Source organism: Panthera uncia, chromosome C2 (genome assembly GCF_023721935.1).
Source record: "Panthera uncia isolate 11264 chromosome C2, Puncia_PCG_1.0, whole genome shotgun sequence".
Classification (NCBI taxonomy): Eukaryota; Metazoa; Chordata; class Mammalia; order Carnivora; family Felidae; genus Panthera; species Panthera uncia.
In genome coordinates, this window is record NC_064810.1 from 146,873,753 (window position 1) to 146,888,592 (window position 14,840).

A 14,840-nucleotide genomic window follows, 5' to 3' on the forward strand; every position below is an offset into this window, starting at 1 on the left:
CCCCTGCGGCCGAGGTGTTCTCGTGGACTCTGGGCCCTCGGACACCCTCTCAGAACGGAGCGGTTCCTCCATTCTTGTGGGATGCGTCTGGGAACCCCGGGTTTGCTAGCTATTCGAGATTGTTCTTTCCCCTCTGTGCGGCCTGGACAGGCCTCCTCTACAGCCCACGCTCCTCAAGTAGATGAGAAGCCATGGTCCTCAGCCTCCGGCATCTGTGAGCATCTCTCTCCTCCAGAGAAGATTTAAAAGACAGGACTAGGCATGAAGGCTCTCCCAGCCACAGCTCCAGAGCAGGCCTTTTTGGAAGCTAGTTTTAGCCTCTTGTCATCCTCCCGCTTTTACAGAATCCTGGGGAGGACCGGGCAAGGCTCCGCCAACGGGCAGGCAGTGAAAGTTTGTGTAGAGGATGCAAAAAACTCGAGGAACCCTGGCCTCTTTGAAGGTCTGCCCGTCTGGATGTCATGACAGGGGGGATGATTCTATTTTGATTCCAACTCCTACTGATTACCCCCCCCCCCCCCCCCCCCCCGCGTTATCCTTGGAACCTTTCCAGCTTCCTATGTTCCCACACAGAGGCCCTTAAACCTCCTAGGTGAGAATCCAGCCCGTGAAAATGTTTGGTGGACAGTGCAGAAAGCTGCTGGGGCTGTGGTACTGAGGAAGGCTTCCTCTTGGATCTGGACCGGAAGGTCGGGGTGGGTCCTGGGCAGCCCGAAGCAGGTGAGCAAGTCGAGGCCCTCCCTTGGCCTCTCTGGGGCCTGCTTCCCCAGCTGCAAAATGAAAGGGCGAGTCTAGACGAGACCAATAGCTGCTCCCCCCCCGCCCCCCAGCTTCCATGTCTGTGCTTCTTAGAGGGGATTCGCTTCACTACTAGACACTGTCCCGAGCCCAGACGGGAGGGAGTCTGTCCCAGACGGCAACCAGCACGCAGGCCGAATGGGCGGGACAAGCACAAATGGTAGCCACGTGGGCACACAGGCGGCCCCATCTACCGCATCACGGGAAGCTGGCCACGCGGTCGCCAACGGCCGCGCTTTGCCACAGTGATCTGGGTGGTTGGCCAAGCTTCCACTTGGCTTGGTAGTGAAAACGACAGCTTGGGACCCAACTTCCATCAAAAGCGTATGTCTGTTACCTTGTTGAATCGCCACCACCACCTACAAAGGTGGCCGCCTTGGCTTCATCTCGTAACTGAGAGAAAACAGGCTCGGAGGAGCCGGGCCACTTGTCCGAGGCCCCAGGGTCTGGTTTATTAATTCAGGACCCTGACTGCACAGCCTCCGTGCCCCCCACTGGGGTAACCCAGAGCTAGAGCTGTGAGTACTTGGGGTGCAAGAGCACCCCAGGAGCAGGCGGTCGCCCTCCATCTCTCCCAGCCTACTTACTGCCCGTGGGGAGGCGGCCCCAGGCGATGTGCCCAACTTCAGGCTGTGTGCCCACGTGGCCCTGGCCCCGCTCGTTTTGCCTGTGCTCCTGGGCGGGGGAGCAGCCCATGGTGCAGCCAGAGGCCCGGCCTTGTCTCCAGCGGCCTGGCCTGCCGGGTCCAGGGAACAGGCGCAGGTCTCCCTATTTTGCCAGGAAATAAATCTGTTCTGTCCCTTGGTTCGGTTCTCGGGGGAACGGCCCTGGAGTTGTGTGCCTGGAGTCTTCCCAGAAGGTTAATTCGGGGCACCGGAAGATTCTTCTTTACCCTTTCTAGTTGAGCAGGGAGGAGTCTTTGCTGTTTAAGGTAAAACAAAGTTGTAACGTTCCAGAATGGTTTGTGGAGCATCGTTGTCCTGGAGCCTCTCGGCATTGCCTTTTTCAGGAGAGCGGGGCTCCCGCTCTGCCGAGGGCACTCGGCCCGGGGTGCCGGGGCACTAGAGCGAGCCCACGCCGGGCTTCACACCGATGGGAGGCCGCCACCCTGGAATCGGGGGGATCCTATCATCCTCATCAAGGTGCCAACTGGAAAGCAGCGGCCCTGGTCCCACCGAGCTCGGGCGTAGGGGACGCGAACAGGCTCGGCTGGGCGGGCAGGAGGCCTCGTCCCTCCCTGCCCTCCCCGTGTGAGGCCCCCACGCTCACATTCGGCTCGGCAGGCTGGCTCCAGTTCTAAGGGAAGAGAAGGCCCCTGGCTGCGGGCCCATCAGAGCTCTCGGGGTTCCTGCAACGGCAAGGGGCCCGGACGCGGGCACCTACTGGTCCTCCTTCCCGCTGCCTTCGTGCTTCTGCTTTCGAAGTGGCTACAGCCGCCACTTGAGCCCCCTCAGGGGCAGGTGGTGTCACTGCAGTAGCAGAGGTGAACGGCCGGCCAGCGAGCAACAAATTAGGGAGGGGAGGGGGGACCAGGCTGCACGGGGAAGGGGCTGACTTTTCCCTTCCCTCCGTTACCGGCAGGGCCGGCTGGGGCTTCGAGACCCTGCCTAAACTTACGGCCTGAGAGTAGGTGCCGGGGGCCGTCCCTCTGCGAAGGGCGTGCTCTGGCCACTGGGGTCCAGAGAGGAACAGTCCTCGGGGGTTCTCGAGGACGCAGCAATAGAATCTCCTCGCACCGGTCCGCCCACTCGCCTCATCTCCTAGCTCGTGTTTCCCACGTTACCGTGAGGCTTTTCGGGTCGCCTCATGAGGTTCTCGGGTCAATTCTGTGACTGCAGACAGGCTCCGTCCCTGTGACGCCGCTCAGAAACCGGGGGCTCTGGGGTGAGAGAGGAACTGGGCCTCTCCGGTCTCAGCACAAAGCAGGATTCCTCTTCTCCCTCCCCTGCCGACAGCAAAGTACGGTGGCAAGATCCATGTACGTATGTACGTACATGTGTGTACGTATAAACGTGTGTGTGTATATGTGTGTGCAGGGGCTGAGGCAGGAGCTTCAGGAAGGAGTGGCAGGGAAGAGGGCCGGGGACCAAAGTTTAGGAGGCCCCAAAAGTCTCAGGCTTCCGGGGGGCTGAGGAGGGGGAAGTGCAGGGACAAGCAGCAAGAAGCCACGGCCCAGGAGGAGGACCGGGGCGGTGTGGAGTCCCGACGAGGCCTGGAAGGAGGACTTGTCCCTTAAATGCCACTTCGGGCCCCTGGCTGCGCAGGTGGTGCTGGGGGCGGGAGGGAGGGGCGAGGACTCCCCGCGGCCAGGCCACCGATGGAGGAGGAAGAGGAGGAAAAGCCAGACGTGGCTTCTCAGCCCCGCCCCACACCTTCGTAATCCCCTCCAGGCGAGGGAAGGCAGTTCAATTCCCACCCGTGGGGACAACGGCCAGCTACAGGGCGCGATCCACTTTATAAACCAAACGGCACAGTTCAGACCTTCCGTTTTTATTGCAGAAATCAAAACAAAAATTGAAGAGCATATTTGTAAGATCTTTCACTGTCAAGAACTCAGATAACCAGATGAGAACCTAGGACATCTCCGACGTGGAAGAGCTTCCTTCTTCAGCTTAGTGGCGGTCACCGCAATGGGACCACGTGTCTGAGGCATCCCTGTCCCCCAGGTAACCGCTATTCTGATTTTTGCAGTAATCCAATCACTTCCTTGCTCTTGTTTTTACCATCCATCCACGCGTGACTTCCTCGGAACAGTCTGCCCTTTCGTTCCGCCAACGAAGCCGCGCAGCATCTGTGACTTGCTTCTCGCGATCGTGCTGGCAACGCACACCTACTGCTGTGAGGCTGCAGCGAGGCCGTTCTCGTGTGTGAACAAGCGACCACGGGACACACGGCTGCCTGCCACGCAGCGCTCTGCCAAGCCACGATGGCGCGGGGCGAAAGAAACCTCGTCAATACTGATCGTACTCGTCTCTAAAATCTTGGCATTTTGTCGGTCATGCATCTCCCACCCCCGTATTTTCGATTCTTCCGAATGGCTATCAGTCCCTCCTTTTCACACGGACCTCCAGCGCTACCTCTGAAGTACGGTTCGTGGTCTACATACCACACTTGTCCCGTATTCCGTCTGCCTCTGTGCCAGCACGTGATCCCTGTCTCCACCCTTACTCACACTTAGGCCGTGACCGCGGACACAGCGAGTCTTCCCTCTCACTCTTCACCTGTGTCTTGGCTTTTTTTGGCCCTTTGTACTTCTAAATACATTGCAGAACCACGTGGCTGACTCAGATTAACTTCACATTTTTTAAGCACAACTTCAAAACCGTAATGATGTCAAAGCTCTGAAAATGTTTTCTGATTTTAAGAATTTCTGTAAGTGAAACCCCCTGCTGTGGTACCTTATGTTAAGCTGCTTGCAATACTGGCCCGATTCTGTCACGAACCGGAAGGAACCTGAAACCAACCACCTCACCAGGTATGGGATTTCCTCTCCAATCCCAATCGCGTTTTAGACCACAGTGGCTTTCACAGAACTTCAACAAAGAGGAAGTGAAATGTTTATCTAACAGCCATGATCTTAAATAAAAACGCGCGGTAACTCAGCAACAGCTCTCCCTGAGCAGGAAACACTTTCACTCTTTTTAAAGACCAAAACACAAGTCTTTACAGGTCTACAGGCTCCGCCCTGAAGGATGAACTAAGCTCGTCAGACCTACCGCCAGGATGACAGGATTCCCTGGCAGACAGCTGAAAGAAGGCTCATTCTGGTCTCTCCGATTATGTTTAGATAAACATCAACACTTAAACCACCTTCATTTTTCAGTTCAAAGTGGAGTTGAAGGAATTCCCCTCTCCCCATGAGTCACAATTCCGTGAAGGTGCTTGAAATCCAAATCCAGGTAGTTAATTCATTATTACCTTCATGGGAAGGAACCATTTGATGGTAACTGGAGTGGGGGAAGCCTAGCTTATCTGGCGTTCAGTTTTGTTCTGTGTAGCCCAGACTACATCACATGCCTCTGAACGGAGGTTTCTGGTGCAGTTTAACCCAGGACCAAAGAAACCTGGCACATGATCCCATCTGGAGGTAAGGCGCTCTATTTCACTAAAACTTAAAATTATTTCACCATGTGTGTTTTCCTCAGGATGAAGCTGAATAAGCTACTAAATATCCTCACAAACCCTTCAATGACGAGGAAAAAAAGGCTGACACAGTCGAATGAATTAAAAGTTTAATTCTGAACCATTTTTATAACCGCATTTTCTCTTGAAGCATTGTATCACAGCAGGTTACAACAACTTTGGGATAAAAGGCAAATGGTAAACTGTCCAAAACAAGGTTCCAAATAACACCTCTTACTGATTTACCCTACCCATACATATCCCAAATAAAGTTTTTGATCAAAAACATGAAATAGATCCACCTGCTTATTTTAAGCATATTAAAAAGGAAACTAATTGGACCATTTCTATTTGTCTATTTTATACAAAAAGGCTACACAATGTTACACTTTATTCAGATTACAATTAGAGTGATTATGAATTAGTGTTCTACACCATTACTCAATTCTTAAAAATTAGAAATTGCTGTAGCAGTATTCACTATAACTTAACACTACGAGAGACTTAAAAAACTAACAGTTACTGCAAAAAAAAATTAAAGAGCTACTTCAAAGCAAGCAAAGTCAGTACCATTACAGATATTTAAAAAAAAAAAAAATTTAACAAGCAAGGCTAGAGTTTGATAAATTCCATATCTTGTGATCCATTCTTGTGCATTCTTCACTTCTTGAGTCACTCCCAAAATCCATTTGTATTGTTACTCCTCGACCAAAAAGGACCAGAACAAAAAGTTTACTTCAATTGTTCCCATAGGAAACTCAGCTTGGTTAGTGTGTCAGGCACTTTCTGAGATACCAGCCCACCCCTCGAGCCCTCTCAGCAACTCTACAGGCCAATCACAATGCAAGTTCAGACAATACAGCTGTATAAAGAGAGAAAGGCTGCTATTAATGTTTAAAACAGCAAATGTTACTCATTTGAGTATTAAGTTGCAAAGCTGTGGCAAAAAACATTAAAGTTAATAACTTCCACACATGACCACTTAACAACCAGAAATCTGAGAACATTCAAATGTTCCAAGACATCTCCTTTCAAAGTACGTATCTGTTTCTGTGGCAGATTTACAAATAGGCCTAAACCACTCCCACCCTACCAACCAAGTCTCTCTGAAGTTCTGTAGGCAGAGTAAAAGTATTTTACCCAAACTGGCTTTTTTTAACTTCTTACCTAAAGGATGATTTACAGGTCAGTATCAAACCAGGCCAGCTGATTGCTGTCGCCTGGAGGCAGCCCATCCATGAGGTCCTGGGCATGCCCCAGATCTGGCAGCCCATCAACTGGATAGTCAGCACCAGGGTGGTGGCCACCCATCTCATGCTCCATCATGGGGTCCATACCCAAGGCATCCTGGCCATATCCACCAGAGTGAAAGGAACGGTAGCTGGGATCTACAGGAGGCGGGGTGGGGGGTGGCAACAAAAGGGGCAAGGGACACAGAGAAAGAGGAGACAGACATTAACGTTAACACTGAAGCCTGGGCCTTCGATGTCCGCGAGCTGGTCAGAAAGCAGGCCTTTCTAGCCTCTTCAGCTTCTCCAACCAAGTAATTACTCAGTGCCAGGCCACCCACGGGGCTATAAAGTCTGTTTCCACCAGAGGCAGACCAGCAAGTTCTAACCACACCATCAGCTTACCACGGAACATTCCGTGTTTGCCTAGGCGGAGACATAAAACCCCTGAGGGGGACAGCCAGCAGTCTACTACTGCGCATGTGACCGCCCAGTATCAAGAAGTCACAGGCAAGAGATGAAAGCAAAAGCCAGGAGGTCTGGCGGATGTAATCTACCTGGTGAAAAGTCCAGTGAAACAGAAGTACTGTGAAAACTCAAGCTGTTGTTTCCAGTGAAACTTTTACATTAAGGGTTGACAGTACCGATCTGTCAACAGAAGATGCCTACGAGCTTTAGTGGTCTAATAATTGGGAAAAGCCAGATGAGATAATAAATACAAGGTGAAGAGCTGTATTTACTCGCGGTGTCTGCCACACTCCATCTCCATTACCCAGATCTGAATGAGTTTTTTGGAAAACCCCCATACTAGAATGATGTAGACCCACCCCAGATCTGAACCTGGGGCCAAAGTTCCCTCTACTCTCGCTTCCTGGGTGGGCTGTATGGATGTATAGATTCTCTGACAAAAAAAGCACGTACAAAGGCAACCTGTGATATGTGTCACTAGTACTGGGCGTCTGCAGTACAGGCTATTTGTTAATGTCGTCTGCTCGTTGTGGGGCTCAAAATTCCCCAGGCTCCGAGAAAGATACCGCTGCCGACTCTGGAATTTCAGAAGTGCCTTTAACTGCTGCCACTACTTTCCTGCCAACGCTGGTTTCCCAGATGAGCAAACCAGCTTTTCTGATAAAGCTTAACTTGAACCTTAACTTGACCTGGAGTCAATCGGGAAATAAGAGACACATACCATCCTGACGATATCCAAGGGGCTCTCCCTGGGCACCAATATCAAGTCCAAGATCAGCAGTCTAGATAAACAGGTACAAGGCAAGGAAGCAAAATGAAAATTCTGAACTTAGGTATACTAATATTTTGAGAACACACTTATTTTCACATTATAGAAGGAACGAAGAACGCACAGAAATACTTGAAACTCTACCCTCAAAGATTAACTACCGACACCTAAAGCAGCATGTTTTGTCATTGCACACAGCATTAAAAACAGTCACTAATTTATTCTTTCAAGCAAATATAACCGTAAACACAATCGTCAAAGTGTCTGCCCCCAACAGGAGTTGCTGACAAACAGAATATTCTACATGAAAGAAGATTTTTAGCTTGAACAGCTGGAAGGAGACTATGAGAGGAACAGGCTTGGGGAAGTTCAGAGCTCAAGTTGGAACACGTTAAGACTGCCCATTAAAAGCCCAACTGACAAATTACTCACTGTTTGGCAATCTGCTTTTTTCTTCTCTTTTCTTTTTTTTTTTGTAACCTAACAATCTATAGGCTCTCTTTCCATTCTTATAATCCACTGTACAACTATGTAACGTCACTGAATGAACTTCCAGGGTGGTTCTAATGTTTTAAGAACACCTCTGTAACGAGGCCGAATGCTGAAGACAAATTCACAGAAAGAGAATCAATAAATTAACCTCCAACTACAGTATTTAAGAGGGTTCCTCTTTCCTTAAAAGGAAAAAATTCCCTTTTGAAAAAGATACTTTAGCCGATAACTTTTTCCATCCGTCTCCCTCACGAATTCTAATGTTAATAAGCAGTGTGACTGGTTTGTTCTGAACAGGCCGTTTCAAGCTGTGGTTCTTCCTCACAGCAGCTGCTAAGGCAGCGGAGAGAACGAACATTCAAGCCAAGGACACAGTCAAGGCAAATAAACGTGTACAGGTATTTGGAGGGGAAGCCACACGCTACCGAAGAAACGCGTCCACACAGCCTACCTCATTCCAAGCCATTGGCTCCGTTCTGAAGAGAGAACTGGTCAGCTCCACCGAAAGCCGCTTCTTGTAGTCCTGGGGCTTGTCCTCGGACATTCGGAACAAAACAGCAGCTGCGTATGTTGCTGGGAGAGGAAAAAAGGCCCCTGAGGAAAAGCTGAGGCTTTCTGGTGTGCACCGGCTAAAGGTTCTGGTTCCGTTTCGACTTACCCACACCTTCGTTTCTGGAGTGAAGGAGCTCTGTCAGAGGAGCCGTGGCTCCCTCCGCTTCTATGGCTTCCGCAGCCTCCTTGTCCTGAGCAAGTTCACAGAGGACCCCTGCGGCTACTCTTTGGATATTTTCAATGGGAGAATAAAGCAGCTGGGGAGAAAAGCACAAACAAATCCGAATTAAATCTAAAGAAAAAACACGGCAGGCACCCCACCGGGGCGCAAGCATTCCCAATTCAGAGAGAAGATGGCCTTTGCGCTACTGGTGTTAAATCCTATTCTCTAACTTCCTGTCCTCAGGCAGCTGGTTGATGCTCCGGAGCACTGGTTTTCTAGAGCAATTTCAGCCTCAAACTCTCTTCTCCAAACTCCTGGATTGGGCGATCCAGGAGGTAGCTGGACGCCTGTGCTCTGGCAACCGTGACCGGCTCTCCTCCCTCCAAACCTCAGCAGCCCTGAAGTGGAGTATGAAGTCTCTCTCTTCTTCAGGCTCTAGTCCCAGTGATTCCCCTACTACCCAAGAAAAACAAAGGGACTTTTAATAAAATAAAATGCACTCAACCGAAAGGACACGACACACTGAGATTCCAATTGTCATGCTCTGGCAAGGGGCACGAACAGAGCGTTGTCATTTTGTAACTGGAGACAGTAGAGGAAAAACTGCCCCTAACTTGGTCCCTAATTTTCCGAAATTTTATGGACACATAAAATCTAGACTGCCTCACATAAAACCAACATACCTGCACAAACAATGGAATGGTATTTAGTCCTCTGATTACGATTCGGTTGTGAACATCCCGAGCTAGGATATGAAGGGCTCCGGTACAACCTTCAACAATTTCTTCCATACGGACTCCCTCCTACCAAAAGAAACATGGTTAACAAATAGGGCATTCTCATCTCTAAAGTTTATAAACTTCAAAGGCTTTCTGTTCTGAGTCACAATTCCTAAGCTGATTATTCACAGTATACACCCAAAGTTCCCCAGAATTTGCAATTAGTCTAGGAATGAAGGAGGATTCCAAGAAGCTGAACGTCACTGGGGGGGGGAGGGGGTTCCTGATGGCACTAATTCCAAGTTGTACCCCTCCCCGCAAACACATACAACACACAGGAATTACAGCTTCGATGGACTCCGACCGTCAAGACACCAACTTTAGGTAAAGGGAACACATAAAGATACACAAAGATGGGAAAGTAATGTGCAGACTGACAAATGCTTTTCTTCCACATGCTCCCTCTATTTTTGTATATCTATGTGTATTTCATGAAAACCTAGCAAAGTTTTATCACCAACTGCTAAAATTCTATTGAGCTGTCAAGTGGAAAATCCACTCCTCACCACCTCTAAGACTATCTGACTGGTAGTCTTACAGAAGAAGGAAGTTAGCCTTTGCAAAACGTTAAGTACTGGTTCCCTGTTTCTGAGTTTTAAAAAAGGTTAGAATTCGGCTTTTATAAACAACTTGATTTTTATAAAAACACAAGACACTCCTTTCTTCCTAGAGAAAAGATGTAAAATAAAAGGTACCTTTTGCATTCTTTTAAGCCACCTCATGGAGACAGGCCAATACCAAAAGTAATGAATGGAGAAAGCCGAAGCCCAGTAATGAGTGCATACACATAATAACTACCAATAAGAGATTCCCAAAATCTGTGCCGGTAGGCTCTTGTTTTCTAAAGTGACCTAATTAAATAAGAGAAAGCTCTTTGAAGGCTTGAATCTTAAATTCTGAGGAATAAATTCTACAGTGTCTTCAGATACTTGTAACAAAGCTAGTTTTTAAAGACTGCAAACCTGACATGGAAAGCTTTAGGTTGAGCTTATGGGTAAATGCTACTACTACTTCTTGAAATTTCTTAGTATTCTTAGGTCTGTGAAAACAGTTTAAACCATCCCTGGAAGAGACAGTAAAAGGTATGTTAAATGTTTACAGGCAAAACGCATGTTATAATGGGGAAGAAGAGGCTCTGAAATCAGATGGACTTGGATTCAACCTATGGTTCTGCTACTTCCTAAGAAGGTGACCCTCTGTATGCCTTAAACGAAAACACTGCAAGAAGCGCCTGACCCCACAGCAGTACACCACACCCTGCTCTCTTTGGAAGACTGCCGATGCAAGGAGAGGTCAAAGGCAACAGCACTAGGGGCCACATTATTCCTGATCTTCTCTGCAGCCAGGGACAGGTCACAGTTTTTTTAAATCATTAGCAAACAGCCCCTCAGGCTAGAAGATCAAGGGAACCAATGACCAAAGAAGTTCAGGATCCCATGAATTTATGCATTCCTTTTAAATAGCCGGGTGTCACTACTAAGATTTACCTACCACAAACTGCTGCTGCGTTCCGCCCATAGATGTGCGGCGCTGGGTATCTTGATGGGCACGAACCAGCAACTGAACTAGTCGCGGAATGGCACCCTGTTCACGGAGAGGTGCGTGATTTGCTGGACAAAGGGCAAGATTTCGAATCAATCCAACGGTGGCCTGTAGATAAGAAGAATAAAGAGAGGGCATGTAACTCAATAAAATCATTTTCTTAGCCTAAAATTCCCACCACACTAAATCTATCGGTATCACCTGAAAGTAGCACAGACTTCACAAACACTTCGGAAGCCCACTCCGGCCACACTCCCTATTTACTAAGGAACAGGATTCGTACTTGTTAACCCCTTATGCCTAGACAACCATCCAATAGCTAGAGGTGGTTCATGTCCAATTCTGCAACCTACTATTGTGACAGACAGTTTACCTTTATCAGAGGCCAATGGGATGGTGGGTGCAGGAGTTTAACCACAACCGGTAGTCCATAGTGAAGACGAACAGCATTCTGGGCCATCTCTGCTTCCTGGTGTCGACTGGTCAGATGACGAAGAGCACAGATGGCAGGCTCGGTGATGTCCTCCCTGTCACCAGCACGAAGGACAGTACGCACAAGTGCCTCTATACCACCCACTTGGCAGACCATCATCTTATTCTTATAATTATTGCAAGTGAGATTAGAAAGAATTCCAGCTGCACAGGTGACCACATTTATATCATCTGAGCCCAGAAGCTGAACAAGGGTCCCAAGAAGACCTTCCATCCCTTCCTATGGACATAAAAACAAATGCTCAGTACATATTCATCTTAATTCTATCACCAAGGCACTGGCATATTCAAAATTTACCTGTTTAGTCGCAGCATCTGATAGATTCCTAAGAGTCCAAAGACAGTTCTGAACGAGACGTTGACTTGGATCTGTCAGGTGAAGCCCTAAAGCTTGCATGCCACCTAGAATATGAAAAAAGATCTAAGGCAATGGCCATTAGCTGGCAATTCCTATCAGCACTAAGTGTCTTTTCTAGTCTTAGAGGGTGTGCCTCTTCACTGCCAAAACTTACCCCTCTAAGTCCTTTATTTATTTTCATTTGCTAGGATGGTGCTCAGTTTCCCCTTCTTTTCCCATTCACCTCAACTAGTGTAACTTCTGTCAAATACCCAATGTGGAAAAAGCCTTCTCTGTCTCCACTCTCCTCCTTACGTAATTTTACTTTCGTCCATTCAATCATCTCAAAAATATCCACCTAAATAAAATCAGACCATTGTGAGCTGGAGCTGGACCAATGAGCAAAATATTGCATGGCCCCTTCTCTCATAGAGCTCATTCATGGTCTAGCTGGAGGCAGACAATATAAACAAATATACAATTAATAAGCTGAAACTACACAGTGTGTCAGACGGTGCCAAGTGCTATCAGGAAGAAAACCCCACAAGTGTGGGGGGGGGGTGCCCTACAATTTCAAGTAGGGTAATTAGGTCACCTCAGTGTGAAGGTGACATCTGCGCAAAAATATGAAGGAGGACCAATCCTAAAAGGTACTGGAACTCCAGTTTATTACCAGGAACCGTATGAAAATGACTGACTCCAAACCGTGTGACCCAACGGTTCATAACCTTCTGCCATTCAGGACCCTAAGGAAGAGCATTTGTACGGGCGGTGGAGGGTAAACAGACGCTCAATTCCTCACTCACTGGCTTAACTTCACCCATCTCTCTCCTACTGAAATCCCTTCCGAATGTAGTGAGATACTTTCCCTTGTCTCCTTGTTCATCTCTTCAGGTCTGTTTTATTTTTCATTTTAGGTAGGCTCCACACCCAGTGTGGGGCCTGAACTCATGACCTGGAGATCAAGAGTCGCATGCTCTACTGCCAGCCAGCCAGGTGCCCCTTTTCGTGTCTCTCTCAAAAATTAAGTCTACCTCCCCTAGGAGACAAGCATCATCCCTATCTGGCTGCTTCCTCCTAGCAGCTCCAGCTACTAACAGAGACCTGCACACGGCTGATGCTCAAGATCTGCTCCATGCCTAGATCCCCCTCCTCTACCTTCTCTCCTTCACAGATTTCATTCCCTCCCTTTACTATTCACACGAACAGGGTGGATTTGACCCCAAATGTCTCATCAGAATACCCCGTAGACTTCAAAAACACGTAGACCTGCTCATTCGGCAGGTCTCAGGTAAGAGTCCACGCAGATGACTTTAAGGCATGTCCCCTCTTCCCCCCCTACACTGAGAGGTCAACTCCCAAATCTCTAGCCCCGTCTCCCCCTGCATCTCTGTGCCATACATAATCCAGCTACCTACTGGCCTTTTAGTCACTCTATCTCAGCTTCTTAAATTACCTTGTTCCAAAAATTAACCAATTCATTCTGGTAGCTCCATTTAGGATGTTCTCCCCACCACAAATCACTTCCGGTTGCCCTTTAGCCCCCAAGTTATTACATTTTATGGGCGCTATCAGAAGCCTCAAAACAGTCACCCTTTCTATTTTTCATACCAAAACAGAAGTTTGTAACACAGCTCGGTGGCCTGAACTGCTTGCTTTTGGTCAAACTGTCATACATTGTTAATATTAATAATCCAAACACCTCACTGTGATGCGATGCCACTGCTTAACAACCACTAATAACTTCTCATTATCTCTAAGACAAAGGCCAAATTCTTTAGCATAACCTTAAGGAACCCTTTAGAATTTGGATCCCACCTAGCACTGCAAACTGACCTATTCTACATCTGTGGTTCTAAAGCTAGGAAAAAAACAAACCATGAACAAACATACATGTGACAGGGGCCTAGAAATGTCTTGCAATACATGGTCCTTGCCTAGCCCATCAACCTCATCCTGGGTCCTGGGCTACTCATCCGTTATTCATTAAATTCAAGTTACACTTCCTCTTTAGCACTTAGAACTCAACAATCTCTTTCTTACCATCAGGACATAGCATAGGGTTCTTTTCTCTGCCCGGAAAACATCTAATCCCCACTTCTCATATGGCTAATAGGTACCTTCTCGTCCTGCAATCTCATTTTACATCCCTTTCTCAGAGAAGCTCCTCTCTCCCCTTTAATTCTGATCACTACTTACTGTTCCTTTCTTCTCTGATACTCATTCTAAGCTGTTAATGCCCCCATTTTTTGCATATTTTTGTCACCCTCAACAGAATGGAAGAATAAATATAGGGACCATATCTGCTTAGTTATCCAGTATATACCACGTGCTTATTCCAGTGCTTAAGACATAGGTGCTGAATGTTTTCAGAACGCACAAATGGACATCAGAATAACCTGGCTAACCTTTTAAAATAATGACCTTGTCATTCCACTCCAAGGATTCTGATTAAGTCCAAAACTCTGCATTTTCCTCAAGTACTCATATTTCTGGAACAGCTGGGCCAGAATTTCATCCCCTTATTCTAGATGAATCCAGCCACACCTGTCTGTCTCAGTGCCAGCCAGCTATCCTGGGCAACCGTAATGCCCCTTTCTCCCACAAATTCTCAAATAAAACTACTCTCAACAAGTAAAAGAGGTGTTACTAACCCTACACTTCATTCCAGGTATTTTCTTCTATTAAATGCTTTCATATTTTCCCCTTCCAGTTTTGATATGAAACTTGGTTTGAGAGTCCAGGTAGATACTGCTAAGTGAGTTACAGAAAGAACTGATGCTGGGTAGTTGCAGAGTAACTGTATCCTCATGATAAAAAAACAAAAGGCTGTGGCTGGTCCACCAATTCCTCTCCTTTGCTACCAACACACACAACAGAAACTACCGAGTATTAGCCATCATTTTCGATGGGTAATAACAACTCTGCCTAAACTGGCCTAGGCTTAACCAGCACCCGTGCAGGTGTTAAGCAACACATACACTTTTACATGCGGTCTTGGCTGCAGACTCAATAGAACCGTCTAGTTTCAGCCCATTTCCAAAACCATTAAGATCAAGTTGTATCACCCTTTTCCTAAAACAAGTAATCAAATTAG

General features: G+C 47.7%; 1 protein-coding gene across 3 annotated transcripts in view; it reads right to left on the minus strand.

Moving 5' to 3' along the window:
* Nucleotides 1-5,016: 5,016 nt before the first annotated feature.
* The window catches only part of CTNNB1 (catenin beta 1), a 42,249-nt gene continuing 32,425 nt past the window's right edge, over nt 5,017-14,840 (minus strand). The window contains exons 8-16 of one of the 3 annotated variants that reach the window (XM_049628951.1): nt 11,705-11,808; nt 11,288-11,626; nt 10,864-11,022; nt 9,277-9,396; nt 8,537-8,687; nt 8,330-8,451; nt 7,339-7,399; nt 6,088-6,308; nt 5,017-5,623 (exon numbers count right to left, since the gene is read on the minus strand). In XM_049628951.1, coding sequence (XP_049484908.1) covers nt 6,100-6,308; nt 7,339-7,399; nt 8,330-8,451; nt 8,537-8,687; nt 9,277-9,396; nt 10,864-11,022; nt 11,288-11,626; nt 11,705-11,808 — 1,265 coding nt within the window. In that variant the 3' untranslated portion in view covers nt 5,017-5,623; nt 6,088-6,099. Of the gene's footprint in view, nt 6,309-7,338; nt 7,400-8,329; nt 8,452-8,536; nt 8,688-9,276; nt 9,397-10,863; nt 11,023-11,287; nt 11,627-11,704; nt 11,809-14,840 lie in introns of all 3 variants that reach the window. The other 2 variants (XM_049628950.1, XM_049628949.1) reach the window with 2 other exon arrangements.